General features: G+C 43.2%; 1 protein-coding gene across 1 annotated transcript in view; it reads right to left on the bottom strand.

Moving 5' to 3' along the window:
• Nucleotides 1–14172, bottom strand: part of WDR90 (WD repeat domain 90) — a 69588-nt gene that overhangs the window by 30315 nt on the left and 25101 nt on the right. Inside the window, 8 exon segments of the mRNA XM_087728461.1 lie at nucleotides 1195–1356; nucleotides 3844–3974; nucleotides 4944–5074; nucleotides 7502–7641; nucleotides 8607–8842; nucleotides 9748–9864; nucleotides 12487–12617; nucleotides 13879–14040. Of these exon segments, the coding sequence (XP_087584587.1) occupies nucleotides 1195–1356; nucleotides 3844–3974; nucleotides 4944–5074; nucleotides 7502–7641; nucleotides 8607–8842; nucleotides 9748–9864; nucleotides 12487–12617; nucleotides 13879–14040 (1210 nt within the window).

The following is a 14172-nucleotide window of genomic DNA, read 5'->3' as shown; positions in this document are numbered from 1 at the left end:
CTGGGTCCTCATTTTACCCACCTCGGAAGGATGGAAGGCTGAGTCAACCTTGAGTCTGGTGAGATTCACACTGCCAAATTTCAGGCAGCCTGCAGTCAGCAGAAGTAGCCTGCAGTACTGCACTCTAACCACAAGGAAGTAAGGAAGAAGGAAGGAATAGCAATAGCACTTAGACTTATATACCACTTTACAATGCTTTACAGCCCTCTCTAAGCGGTTTTACAGAGTCAGCCTCTTGCCCCCAATAATGTGGGTCTTCATTTTATCCACCTCGGAGATATGGAAGGCTGAGTCAGCCTCAATTTAAAATCTTCAAAGCCATGCATTCAAACATCAATACCAGTAGTCCTCTGCTGAACCCAACATTTACGTGGCTAAGTGAGACAACTGTGAGATTTTGCCCCATTTTACGACTTTTCTTGCCACAGTTGTTAAGTGAATCACTGCAGTTGTTAAGTTAGTAACATGTTTGTGAAGGGAATCTGGCTTCTCCATCGACTCTGCTTTTCAGAAGGTCGAAAAAGGGAATCACATGAACCCAGGACACTGCGACTGTCATAAATGTGAGCTCCAAATTTTGATCACGTGACTATGGGGATGCTGCAATGGTCGTAAGTGTGAAAAACTGTCATAAGACACTTTTTTCAGAATAGAATAGAATTTAATTCTACAGAATAGAATAGAATAGAATAGAATAGAAGTGGAGAGGAGTAGAGTAGAGTAGAGTAGAGTAGAGTAGAGTAGAGTAGAGTAGAGTAGAGTAGAGTAGAGTAGAGTAGAGTAGAGTACAGTCCTTTATTGGCCAAGTGTGATTGGACACACAAGGAATTGGTCTTTGGTGCATAAACTCTCACTGTCCATAAAAGAAAAGATGCATTCGTCACAAATCATAAGGTACAACACTTAATGATAGTGCCGATGTAATGTCAAAATGGCCACTAAATGAACTATCGATGACTAGTGATAGAAATCATAGAACAACAGAGTTGGAAGGGACTTCGGGGGTCTTCTAGTCCAACCCCCTCCTTAAGCAGGAAACCCTATGCCACTACCTATAGTTAGTAATAATCCAGCAATTTTAGACCCACAGAACAGTTGGGATGTCCCTCAGAAGAAATGGGTAAATGGAAAAACATGGAAATCACAAGGAAGCCCCACTTCTGAAAGGGAGAACAAAAACTGTAGATCTCCTACCACTCTGATTAAGCGTCCAGACTTGGCATCCAACACTAGAACCTTCTGGGAGGAGGTGGACACCAAAAGATGGCCGAGAGGGAAAGGGGTGAAGCAAAGTTTCACTGCAACATCGAGGGCCGTGCTGTCCAGATCCAGGATGCTCACGTCGATCCTTAGCAGCTGAGATGCATAAATAAGAATTTAACATTACGCTTTGTTTACTCAAACTAAATTTGTACTAAGCCAGAAAATGGACAAAGAAGCTAGGGATGGCAACCATCGGAGGTCAGGTGAAGAGAACGACACCCTTATGTCTTGGATTTATATTCCTTTTTTTTACCCTAGGAGCTCAAAGTACACAGCGTGACGTGATCTGGTGGTGTCAGATGCACCATTTGTCAGTGATCTTTGACATGTAATCGCGACACAGATACTTTGATATTTGAGCTTATATATGTGGATGCTGTGGATGAGAATGTGCCTGCTGAATATAACTCTGCATTGGCGACAGGAAGGGCATCTGGACAGTAAAGACTCAACTCCATTCAGTTGCCCAGAGTCCATCCCACAAGGGGTCATTAAAAGAAGATGATATGTGGATGCTGTGCATATATGTGTGTCTAAGTACATGTCTATTTATGTGTATGAGTAGAAGGAGGGAGAGGAGATAAATGAATAGATAGATAGATAGATAGATAGATAGATAGATAGATAGATAGATAGATAGATAGACAGACAGACAGACAGACAGACAGACAGACAGATATAGATGATAGATAGATAGATAGATAGATAGATAGATAGATAGATAGATAGATAGATAGATGATAGATAGATAGATAGATAGATAGATAGATAGATAGATAGATAGATAGATAGATAGATAGGCAGGCAGGCAGGCAGACAGACAGACAGACAGACAGACAGATAAAGGCAGGCAGGCAGGCAGACAATGGTGATGGATGGATGGATGGATGGATGGCAATAAATAGATAAATACAGATAGATAGCTAAGTAGAGAGATGGGTGGGTGATCCTTGCTATAAGCTAAATACGTTTTAATCTATGGGCTGAAACGGTTCACAGAGATGTGAACCAGAAAAAAATTGAGACTTAAAATTTTCCAATCTGGCAGTTTCAAGGCTATCTCAATTTTGCTTTAGGGGTGATAGTTCTACAACAAAAAGCCAAAAATCTAAAAGGACATAGTAAGTGCATGTTCTGCCGATTGTGCAATATGTTGTCACTATTCCAATAGAAATAACTTTTCTCCCCATACAGAATGTTTAATTTCTTCAAATGTAATGTGGAAACCTAATAAAATACGCTGAATTTCATTTGCCTATCAAGTATTTTAATTAAAAATTTAAGTCTCATTAAATCTTATTTAAGTAATAAAAACGGGTGCAGATCAGGGGAACTGAGGTGATGATGTGAATTTGAATCACCATTTTCTGATTGGCAATTTCCCACAAAAATCCATATCTCTAATTGTCAAAGAAGATTTAATGGATATAAAAGAGTTTTACCCTATAGTCCCTGGTACGGAACTGAGGAGTCGCAACAAAAGTTTGGAAATTCAGTCTATTCTATCAACCCATTCTGCTTAATGGGTAAAAAAAGAATGGATTACAAAATAGGTGGATGGATGGAGATAAATAGATAGATACCTAGAAAATCATGTAGAAATAATTCTCCAGAATAAAGTGAAACAAAAAACCACACTCTCCTGTAGATAGCAATTACTATATTTTTCTGAGTATAAGATGCACTTTCCCCGCCCTAAAAGAAGGTGAAAAATTGAGTGTGTCTTATACACCAAATGTAGCTCCGCCCACCCGCCGGCCCCACCCTTTAGTGTCTGCCTCCCAGCAATTTGCCTCCTTGCAGGGAACAGCAAAAAGCCAGTTTCAGTTTCAGTACAGCCTGATTAGCACCAGCAACTGATTGTCAGTTGGATCCTTCTCCTGACGATCAGCTGTTTCAGGCTGCACGGATTGCCATTGCCTATTGCTGCCTCTGTGCACCCCATTTTTGGCCTCCGCACACCCCATTTTCCGCCATTCCGATCCCCGCCGCCTGAAACAGGAAGAAAATGGGGTGTGTGGCGCTGCAAATGGGTCGTCCGTAGGCTGAAAACAGGATGCTGAGGCTGAAAATGAGGCACACGGAGGCGGCAATAGGCTATGGCAATCCCTGCAGCCTGAAACAGCTGATTATCAGGACGATCAAACCAACAATCAGCTGCTTGTGCTAATCAGGCTGTGCTGAAACTGAAACAGGCTGTTTGCTGCATGGAGGCAAATAGCTGAGAGGCAGATTTCCTTTGCCCTTGTTTTTCTCCCTAAAAGCTAGGTGTGTCTTATACTTCGGAGCATCTTATACACCAAAAATACAGTAATTAGTAAACTCATTTAGTATAGTTATCTGTTATCTAAAGGAGATCATGTTTCTTGGTTTCTCCTCAGCAGTAGCTGAGGGGAAACTCATTGCACACATTGTCTTATTGTTTCAGGAAAAAAGGCCATGTCTTTATCGATTACTTTCTTTATTATTTATTAAACAAATTGATATAGCTGCCTAACTCACACAAAGTGACTCCAGAGTTTCACTAGAATTATATGAGCGAGAAATTTTATCGGCTTTTGAGACACAAGCAATAGTTACCTCATCCAGAGTATGAGCGTCCATGAGGGTGACGATGTATTTGGAAGGTCCCACAAAGGCCAAGAGACGCCCATCACAACTGACGGACAACGCATCAGGACCATGGTCATTTTCTTGGGACACCACATTTGCTGAATGAGAATCAGAGAGTCAATTTCTGTTGCAAGCTATGAGAGTTGTTAATCCAACTCCCACTATTTCACATAGTGGTCATTAAACAAACGTCACGGTCATTAATCAATGTATTCCTATTGGTGGTTTTTGCTGGAAACTGACCAAAACCATAAATCACGGTCACAAGACCACATAGAACACTGGAACCAAAATGTAGTCATGTGGTTGTGGCCCGCCAGCGGCCAGCACAATTAGCAGGAGATTCGGACAATGGAGAGGTTGGAGAGGAACATGGGCCTGAGTCTGGGGAAGGCTCTGATGAGTGCTATGTGTCGGAGGCAGAGATGGGGCCAGAGCCATCCAACAGTTATCAGCTGCCTTCGGAACTGGAGATCAGTGGGGCAGAAGAACAGCTGGAGCCTGTTCCCGAGGTGCGTATGCGCAGAGCTGCCAGGAGAAGGGAACAGCTAAGGAACAAGGTCCAACTTGGGAGTACAAGCACAGGTGGACGGTGAATGGCTTCTCCCATAGGGAATGAAAGAGGAGCGAAAGGGGAGGGGAGTTTGCAGGAGACAATTAGTTCAGTTCATTAGAGTGAAGATCTGTTCCTGACTCCTTGCCAAGTAATTGCTGCTACAGCGTGGCATTTGGGAGATATCAGCCTGGCAGTTCTCCAAGCCTGATAAAGTTCTGTAGTTGTGAAATCTCATGAAAGACTATTGGCTGGGACTTTGCTGGAGAGGAATTCCCTTTAAACTAAATAAAAGGGATTTTATCGGGACGAGGAGTTGGCGTCGTGCTTTTGGGTAGCCTAGGTCAGAACACACGTGACTGTGGGGATGAGTGCAAATGTCGGAACTCCAGAACTTGGCATTTCGGGAGCTTCCATTGCGACTTTGAATGGTTGCTGTGTGACCGGAAATAAGTTGAGGATTCCCTATGATAAAGTCCTGCTTTAGGACACAGAAAGAGAGTAGAACGCTTACCTAATACTCGGACAGTGTGACTCTTCTGTATGGCGTAGTTATAAAGACTCAGCGTCCCGTGCGTGCAGGAACTATACATGAAGTTGCCATCCTGAGAGAAGGTCAGGCCTGTGATCAGACCCCGGTGCTGCCTGTCCAATAGTTGCCCCCAAACAAAAAGGCAAAATGAGGAATGAACTTGAAGAATGAAACCAGGCGGATGACAAAAAACAATTGCCCTTTAAATCCTACAAGCGTAAAGCATTTGGGTTTGTCTCCCATCATTCTAAGCCCATAACAATCCTCGTACAGGCAGCCCTCAACCTACGGGCACAATGGAACCCAAAATCTATGCTGATAAGTGAGAAATGTGTTAAGTGAGTTTTACCCGATTTTATGATTTTTTTTGGCCACAATTGTTAAGTGAATCATAAAGGTAAAGATTCATCTCGCACCTATGTGCTAGTCGTTCCCGACTCTAGGGGGCAGTGCTCATCTCCATTTCAAAGCCGAAGAGCCAGCGCTGTCCGAAGACATCTCCGTGGTCATGTGGCCGGCATGACTCAATGCCGGTCGCACAGAACGCTCTTACCTTCCCACCAAAGGTGGTCCCTATTTTGCTACTTGCATTTTTACGTGCTTTCGAACTGCTAGGTTGGCAGAAACTGGGACAAGCAACGGGAGCTCACTCCGTTACGCAGTGCCAGGGATTCGAACTGCTGAACTGCCGACCTTTCTGATCGACAAGCTTAGCCGCAGAGCCACCTCAAGTGAATTATCGCGGGTTTTAAATGAGTTAACAGCGTTGTTAAGTGAATTTGGCTTCCCCTTTGACTTTATTGGTCAGTAAGTCACCTGGCCATGGGGATGCTACAATGGTTGAAAGTGTGAGAAATGGCCATAAGACACTGTTCTCACTGCTATTGTAACTTTGAACGGTCACTAAATGAATTATTATAAGTCGAGGACTACCAGTAGTTATTGGCCAGAGGGCAACTTGTTCAAACTCACATACGGAGCTATTTAATCAATAGGATTTGAATCAGGATTTCCTCCTGATCCAAGTCACTACAGCAGCGATGGTGAACCTTTTTTGGCTCACGTGCCATTTGTGGGGGGGAGCACAGGGGTGGTGGTGCGGGCATGCCACACCCATAATGCAATGCGCAACATCCCCCCAGTGCACATGCGCACACTACAGGTGCGTCCCCCCCCCATTTTTTGCATGCTTTTTCGCCCTCCCCAGGCTCCAGAGGCTTTATAGGAGCTGGGGAAGACGAAAACAGCCTCCCCCGCCCCACCCCACCCCCCGTGGCCCTCTGGAGGCTTCAGGGACCTTCAGGAGGCTTCCCTGAAGCCTCCAGAGCCGTCAAAACGACGCTCTGAGAAAACCGGAAGTCACTTCCGGTTTGCTCGCAGGGTTGTTTGGAGCGCTCCGAAGGCTTCAGGGACCTATAGTAATTATAGTATATTTTAGAGTTTACTTCTGCAATATAGTATATTTTTTAGTGGGATAAGGTGGCTCAGTGGTTAAGATGCTGAGATGTCGATCAGAAAGTTCGAATCCCTAGTGCCGTGTAACAGAGTGAGCTTCCTTCTGTTACTTGTCCCAGCTTCTGCCAACCTAGCAGTTTGAAAGCATGAAAAAATGCAACCTTTGGTGCGAAGGTAACAGCGTTCCATGGGCCTTCAGCGTTTAGTCCTGCCGGCCACATGACCACAGAGACGTCTTCGGACAGCTTTGAAATGGAGATGAGCACTGCCCTCTAGAGTCAGGAACGACCAGCACATATGTGTGTGGGAACCTTTACTTTTACCTATATTTTTTAGAGTTGTGTGATGCTTGTTGAGTTATTTGTTGTAAAAAGGAGAACACCAGCCATTGGAAAGGCAATAAAAATGTGTGTCTTTCTCCAGGTTCTTGGGTCAGGATGAGTAAAATTCTCTCCGTTGGTGACATATAGTATAGTTTAATTTTAATCACTGTATAATTATTTTAGTTTGGTTTAGTGGCATGTGCTATTTTTCTTTTCTATTTTTGTATAATGACTTGGGATGCTGCCCAGAGTCTTTGAGCCGAGTGCCATGTTGAATATTTTATATAAATAGATACATCAGAAACAGAAAAGTTGCGATACGGGTGGTCTTTGCTTAGTAACTGTTTCAAGTCATGACAGTGATAAATAAGTCATGTTGAAACCCCTTCCCACATTAACAACCTTCACAGGTCTGTAAACAAGCGAAAGCTGAAACGAGACTGTAAGCACGGTTGCAGTTGCCCTTAGCAACCACTCCGCTTAATGACCAAATTGTCAGTCCCCAGTTGTGGTTGCTAACACTGACCTGTACTTAACATTTGACGTATTGCCCCAAATACTGCTAAGAAGTGAATGGATCATTCTAAATCAGTACATTTGTTCTGTTGTTTGTCTTTACTGCATTACAGGCTAATCTCTGTATTGATTTCATATTTTTTTTTCTTCTCCAAAGAAATATTTCCTTTCAAATCACTGTCCCCTTCCTCTTCCATGCGTGCAAAACATTCAAAACGTAACTATCAAATCCCATAAAGGCTTTACTTGTGTTCTTCAAGTAGTCTCGAGGCAGCCAAGCTGATCGTTCGGACCACGCCGGTGTCAAAACCACAAGCGAAAATAGGTTGCAAGGGATGAAAAGCCACAGCGCACGGGATTTCATCGGAGGCCGTGAATTCATAAAGCTGTAAGGGGACAGAGTGGTACCCAGGTGAGACAGGAGGCAGGAGGAGGAAACGACCGCTGACTTACCTGAATGGTCCTTCTATGTGTGCTGCGAGGGGAATCCAAGCATGGGTTAACTTTGTCCATTAACCTTGAGACTGAGTTATGCAAATTGCTGGCCACGCCTCCTCTGACTGGACTGGTTCAGTTTTGCATGAAGGATCAGCCGGCTTGAGAGAATTCCCCAAGCAGTGCACAGGAGAATGATCCAGTCTTGCGCCTGAGATCAAGGTCTCACAAACAAGGAGCCTCACAAGGTCTCACAAATAAGGAACCTCACACGATCTCACAAATAAGGAATACTGCATCCAGTTTTGTTCACCACACTAAAAAAGATGTGGAAACTCTAGAAAGAGTGCAGAGAAGAGTAACAAAGATGATTAGGGGACTGGAGGCTAAAACATATGAAGAACGGTTGCAGGAACTGGGTATGTCAACTTTAATGAAAAGAAGGACTAGGGGAGACATGATCGCAATGTTCCAATATCTTAGGGGTTGCCACAAAGAAGAGGGAGTCAAGCTATTCTCCAAAGCACCTGTCAGGACAAGAAGCAATGGGTGGAAACTAATCAAGGAGAGAAGCAACTTAGAACTAAGGAGAAAATTCCTAACAGTGAAGACAATGAATCAGTGGAACAACTTGCCTCCAAAAGTTGTAAATGCTCCAACACTAGAAGTTTTTAAGAAGAGATTGGACAACCATTTGTCTGAAGTGGTGTAGGGTTTCCTGCCTAGCAGGGGGTTGGACTAGAAGATCTCCAAGGTCCCTTCCAACCCTGGTATTCTATTCTATTCTATTCTAACTTCCAGAAAAGTATAAGCATCTATTGTTATAATGTTAATGTTTAAGGTGCCACAAATGTGTGTGTGTGTGTGTGTGTGTGTGTGTGTGTTCTGCAAAGTTCCAACAAAGTTCCGAAATCACCTGCTGCATAGATTCGACATTCCAAATGCGAATGGTATTGTCTTCGGACACCGTCGCCAGCTGTTTCTGGGAACTGTCCACTGAAAACGCCAAGACAGTGCCCACGTGGGACCTCATGACGGTGCTGTAATTCCTCGACTGGATGTCCAGGCAGCCCACGTTCCCGGTGGCGGTGGTGCACAAAACCTTCAGATTGTCAGGGCTGATTCGAGCCGAACTCACTGGATTGTTGTGCTCTGGAAGAAAGATGCCAGCTTAGTCAGCATTCGAGGGACATGGTTAGATTCACCGGGCAAAGGGAACAGTGAGGCATCTGGAGTTTCTTGGTGAGGATGCAAATAAGAAAAATGAGATGAGGTGAGGTAAGATGGGATGGATAAGATGATACGGTAAGGTAAGGTAAGATAGGACAGGACAGGACAAGACAAGACAAGAAGAAGACGAAGATGAGGACAATCTTTATTGTCATTTTTTACTGTGAGCACACTGGCCCACATTAAAAATGAAATTCTGGTGTCTGCTCTCAAAAGAAAGTATTTATTTACCCATACGCATACATGACACGCATATAACATGCTACATATATACATGCATATATATATTGTCAACCCTGAAGCTGACCTGACTGTGGTCATTTTTCACAACTTGAGGGATGGGGGGGGGGCAGTTTGAATTCCTAGTGCCACGTAATGGAGTGAGCTCCCGCTACTTGTCCCAGCTTCTGCCAACCTAGCAGTTCGAAAGCATGTAAAAATGCAAGTAGAAAAATAGGGACCACCTTTGGTGGGAAGGCAACAACATTCCGTACACTCTTGGGGTTTAGTCATGTCGGCCACATGATCACAGAGACATCTTCGGACAGCTCTGGCTCTTCGGCTTTGAAACGGAGATGAGCACCAACCCCTAGAATCGGGAACGACTAGCACATATGTGCGAGGGGAACATTTACTTTATAGGTTATAGAATGACTGTATAACTACCCGAGATCATGAACTAAAACACCTTCAAGGTCAAAAGGAGCCCAGTCTCATAGGAGCAAATTTATGACCTCCAGTGTCATTGGCAATCTTTCCAAAGTCATCTCCAGTTGATCTCCTGAATGGAAGACCTACCTACTTTGTGATCTTTAAGCTCTACGCACCTGCCTCCAGGAAGACTTCTGAGAAGTCCAAGGGCCATAGGCGCAGATAGCCATCGTCAGAGGCAGTGGCACAGAAACTTGAAGAGAAGCAGATGCTGTTTAGGGATATCCCAGGGCCTAGAAGGGGAAAAAAAAGAGAGAAATCCAGGATGCTCTGAGACACAACAGCTGCCATTGCTTGAATCCTTTTTGCCCCATCACGAGTTGATCCTTGAAATCGGAAGCCCTTAAGACCCATAAAGATAACATTCTACAACTACCCCAAAACAATATCCCGTCACTTCAATAAGTCTATAAGAAGAGACTTCTGTTCTGACCTAGGCTTCCCAAGATCATGAAGCAGACTCCTCGTCCCAATAAAACCTCTTTTACTTAGGTTCAAGGGAATTCCTCTCCAGCAAAGCCCGGGCAAACAGTCTTTCATGAGATTTCACAACTACAGACCTTGATCAGGTTTGGAGACCTGCCAGGCCGATATCTCCCAAATGCCACGCTATAGCAGCAATTACTTGGCAAAAAGTCAGGAACAGATCTTCACTCTAATAAATCGAACTAATTGTCTCCTGCAAACTCCCCTCCCCTTTAGCTCCTCTTTTATTTACTCTGGAAGCGGCCATTCACCGTCCACCTGTGCCTTTACTCCCGAGTTGGCTCTTGTTCCTTAGCTGTTCCCTTCTCCTGGCAGCTCTGCACATGCGCACATTGGGAACAGGCTCCAGCTGTTCTTCTGCCCCACTGATCTCCAACTCCAAAGGCAGCTGATAACTGTCAGACGGCTCTGGCGCCCTCTCTGCCTCCAATGCAGAGCCCTCATTAGAGACTTCCCCAGACTCCAGGGCTGGCCCATGTTCCTCCCCAACCTCCTCACTATCTGAGTATGCCACCAGCTACGCTGGCCACTGGCAGGCCACAACTTCAGGGTTCAGCGAAATACTATTTTTCTCTTTTTTGCCCCACAAACTGATGAAGCTTCTGCGTCCACTAAGAAGCCCCTTAAGCTTAGGAAAATGCAGCCCAACTTAAAATAGGATGTCTTTTTCAGGATTCTTCCATTTAATAGCACTGCTTAAGTTGTAAATTTGGTATCTCCAATATGATATTCATGAACACTAGTGGCCTAATGTTTTTTCTCTTAGTGCTCGCTAGCCACAATATGTTACCTGATCTTATTTTATTTGTTTTACTTCATGACTATCATCACAATTTATCACTTACAGCTTTTATGCATATTGAGAGTTTATGAGCCAAGGTGGCGCAGTGGTTAAATGCAGCACTGCAGGCTACTGCTAGATCAGCAGTTCAGCGGTTCAAATCCCACCGGCTCAGGGTTGACTCAGCCTTCCATCCTTCCGAGGTGGGTAAAATGAGGACCCAGATTGTTGGGAGCAATATGCTGACTCTCTGTAAACCGCTTAGAGAGGGCTGAAAGCCCTATGAAGCGGTATATAAGTCTACTGCTATTGCTATTATGCACCGAAGACAAATACCTTATGTGCCGAATCACACTTGGCCAATAAAGAATTCTATTCTTTTCTATTCTATTCCATTCCATTTATTCTCTATTTTTATTCTCTTATTCTATTCTATTCTCTATTCTTATTCTCTTATTTTATTCTATTCTCTATTCTCTATTCTCTTATTCTTATTCTATTCTCTATTCTCTTATTCTTATTCTATTCTATTTTCTATTCTCTGTTCTTATTCTTATTCTTATTCTCTTATTTTTATTCTATTCTCTATTCTCTATTCTTATTCTCTTATTCTTATTCTATTCTAATCTCTATTCTTATTCTATTATTCTATTCTCTATTTTTATTCTCTTATTCTTATTCTATTCTAATCTCTATTCTCTATTCTTATTCTTATTCTCATTCTATTCTATTCTATTCTCTATTCTTATTCTCTTATTCTTATTCTTATTCTATTCTCTTATTCTTATTCTATTCTAATCTCTAATCTCTATTCTAATCTCTAATCTCTATTCTTATTCTCTTATTCTTACTCTATTCTAATCTCTATTCTTATTCTATTATTCTATTCTATTCTCTATTCTTATTCTCTTATTCTTATTCTATTCTCTATTCTTATTCTTATTTTTATTCTTATTCTATTCTCTATTCTTATTCTCTTATTCAATTCAATTCTATTCCTATTCTGTTCTGAAAAATACAGATAATCCTTGATTTACGGCCATTAGTTTAGTGTCCATTCGAAGTTACGACAGCAGTGAAAAAAGTAACTTATGACTGTTTCTCACACCTATGACTTTTGCAGCATCCACATGGTCACTTGGTCAAAATTCAGGCTCTTGGCAACTGCCTTGCATTTATGACGGTTGCAGTGTCCTGGGGTCACATGATCCCCTTTTGCGACCTGCTGACAAGCCAAGGGGAATGGGGAAGCCAGATTTACGTAATAACCATGTTGCTAACTTTCCAACTGCAGCAATTCTCTTAACAACGGTGGCAAGAAAGGTGGCAAAATGGAGCAAAGCTTACTTAACAAACTGTCTCACATAGCAACAGGAATTCTGGGCCCCAATGTGGCTGTAAGTCGAGGACTACCTCTCTTAGCTAATATCCTGCAAAGTGAAGTGTCAGTCTTGAGTGTAAGTTTAGTTGTTTTTTTTTAATGCCCCCAGGCTCTGTTTATCATCCGGAGATATTTTTAAAAGTTCTTCTGGGCTCCTCTAAATCCCCCCCCCCCCAAAAAAAAATTCCCAGAAGTATGAGCTCACACCTGAATTAAAAGTGTGCTTCTCTCGCTGAGGAACGGGTCCCGTCTCCAAGGGCAAAAGGCGACGGACATTTTTGACAGTGACATTCTTGTAGTCAATTTCTAAAACGTGCCCACTTCTGCTGCAAACAAACCTAGGGGAGGAAGAAAGGGAGGGAGGGATTGCGTTAATTCTTAAATCAGTTCTCGCTTGTGGCTACTGTGTCATCAGTAAGTCACTCTGAGCCTCGGTGGTGCAGTGGTTAGAGTGCAGTACTACAGGTTACTTCTGCTGACTGACTGCAATTTGGCAGTTTGAATGTCACCAGGCTCCAGGTTGACTCAGCCTTCCGAGGTGGGTAAAATGAGAGCCCAAATTGTTGGGGGCAATATGCTAAATCTGTAAACTGCTTAGAGAGGGCTGCAAAGCACTGTAAAGCGGTATATAAGTCTAAGTGTTATTGCTATTGCTATTGCTATAACGGCAGTGAAAAAATATGTTTTCCGTAAATGGATATTGCATTATGTAAACCAGAGTCAAGACCCCCTATGGATCTAGGTTATGGAGCAACATCCTATACTTCCCTGCTAAAATATGCAGGAGGCAAAAAGAGGGGAGGGGGGAACAGTGCAGATTTCCTTTCTGAAACAATTGTTCTTCCTGAAACAATTAAATACAAAACTAACTTTACTTTTAGAATAGAATAGAATAGAATAGAATAGAATAGAATAACAGAGTTGGAAGGGATCTTGAAGGTCTTCTAGTTCAACCCCTGCATAGGCAGGAAGCCCTACACCACTTCAGACAAATAGTTAGCCAACATCTTCTTAAAAACTTCCAGTGTTGGAGCATTCATAACTTCTGGAGGCAAGTTGTTCCACTGATCAATTGTTCTGTCAGGAAATTTCTTCTTAGTTCTAGGTTGCTTCTTCACTTGATTAGTTTCCACCCATTGCTTCTTGTTCTACCCTCAGGTGCTTTGGAGAATAGTTTCACTCCCATTTCTTTGTGGCAGCCCCTGAGATATTGGAAGACTGCTATCATATCACCCCTAATCCTTCTTTTCGTCAAATTAGACATACCCTTTTGTTATTCTGGCACTTATGTCTTCAGCGCCATAAACTTTTAATATGGAAGCTGTATGTACAACCGAACATTTAAATTGAGGTGTGACTCAATCCATTAGTGGAAATATTAGCTGAATCACCCATCAACCAAAATGAATTGCTTTCAGCATGAATTGAGGTGTCAGTCCAAAACAACCTGCAGCAAAGACAGGGATGAATCTTAATGTGCTTGCTAAGATATCAGGATCCCAGCCCTGCTGATCAACCTTCTAAAGAAAGACAGCCAGAAGCTGCCTTGAAGCATCAGTCTTTGTCTAAAGCTTTGAAAAGAGGAAAACAGTTCCTTACAGTGTCCGGTCCTCGGGCTCACGCAGGGTGGAGTGGCCAACCTCAAAGGCCAGGTCTGTGAACTCCAGAGAACGGTATTCGCCCAGATTCACGGGGCAGGAGCGCAAAGCCCCGCTTTGGATCCGCCACAGCCTCACATTGTCCCGGCCACATGATACCATCCTGTGGTGGTGAGAGAAGTCAGGGTAGAGAATGAGAAAGGGATTTTTTCCTTCGGGTTCGGAGATCTTCAAGGAGGGAGGGAGGGACGAAGGGAAAAAAGAATGGGAGGGAGGAAAAGGAAGGAAGGAAGGA

Source organism: Thamnophis sirtalis, unplaced genomic scaffold (assembly GCF_051295495.1).
Source record: "Thamnophis sirtalis isolate CommonGarterSnake01/CBP01778 unplaced genomic scaffold, rThaSir2_p1.2 scaffold_14, whole genome shotgun sequence".
Lineage (NCBI taxonomy): Eukaryota > Metazoa > Chordata > Lepidosauria > Squamata > Natricidae > Thamnophis > Thamnophis sirtalis.
The sequence above is the reverse complement of the archived record's forward strand: the minus strand, read 5'-3'. Positions and strand labels throughout refer to the sequence as shown.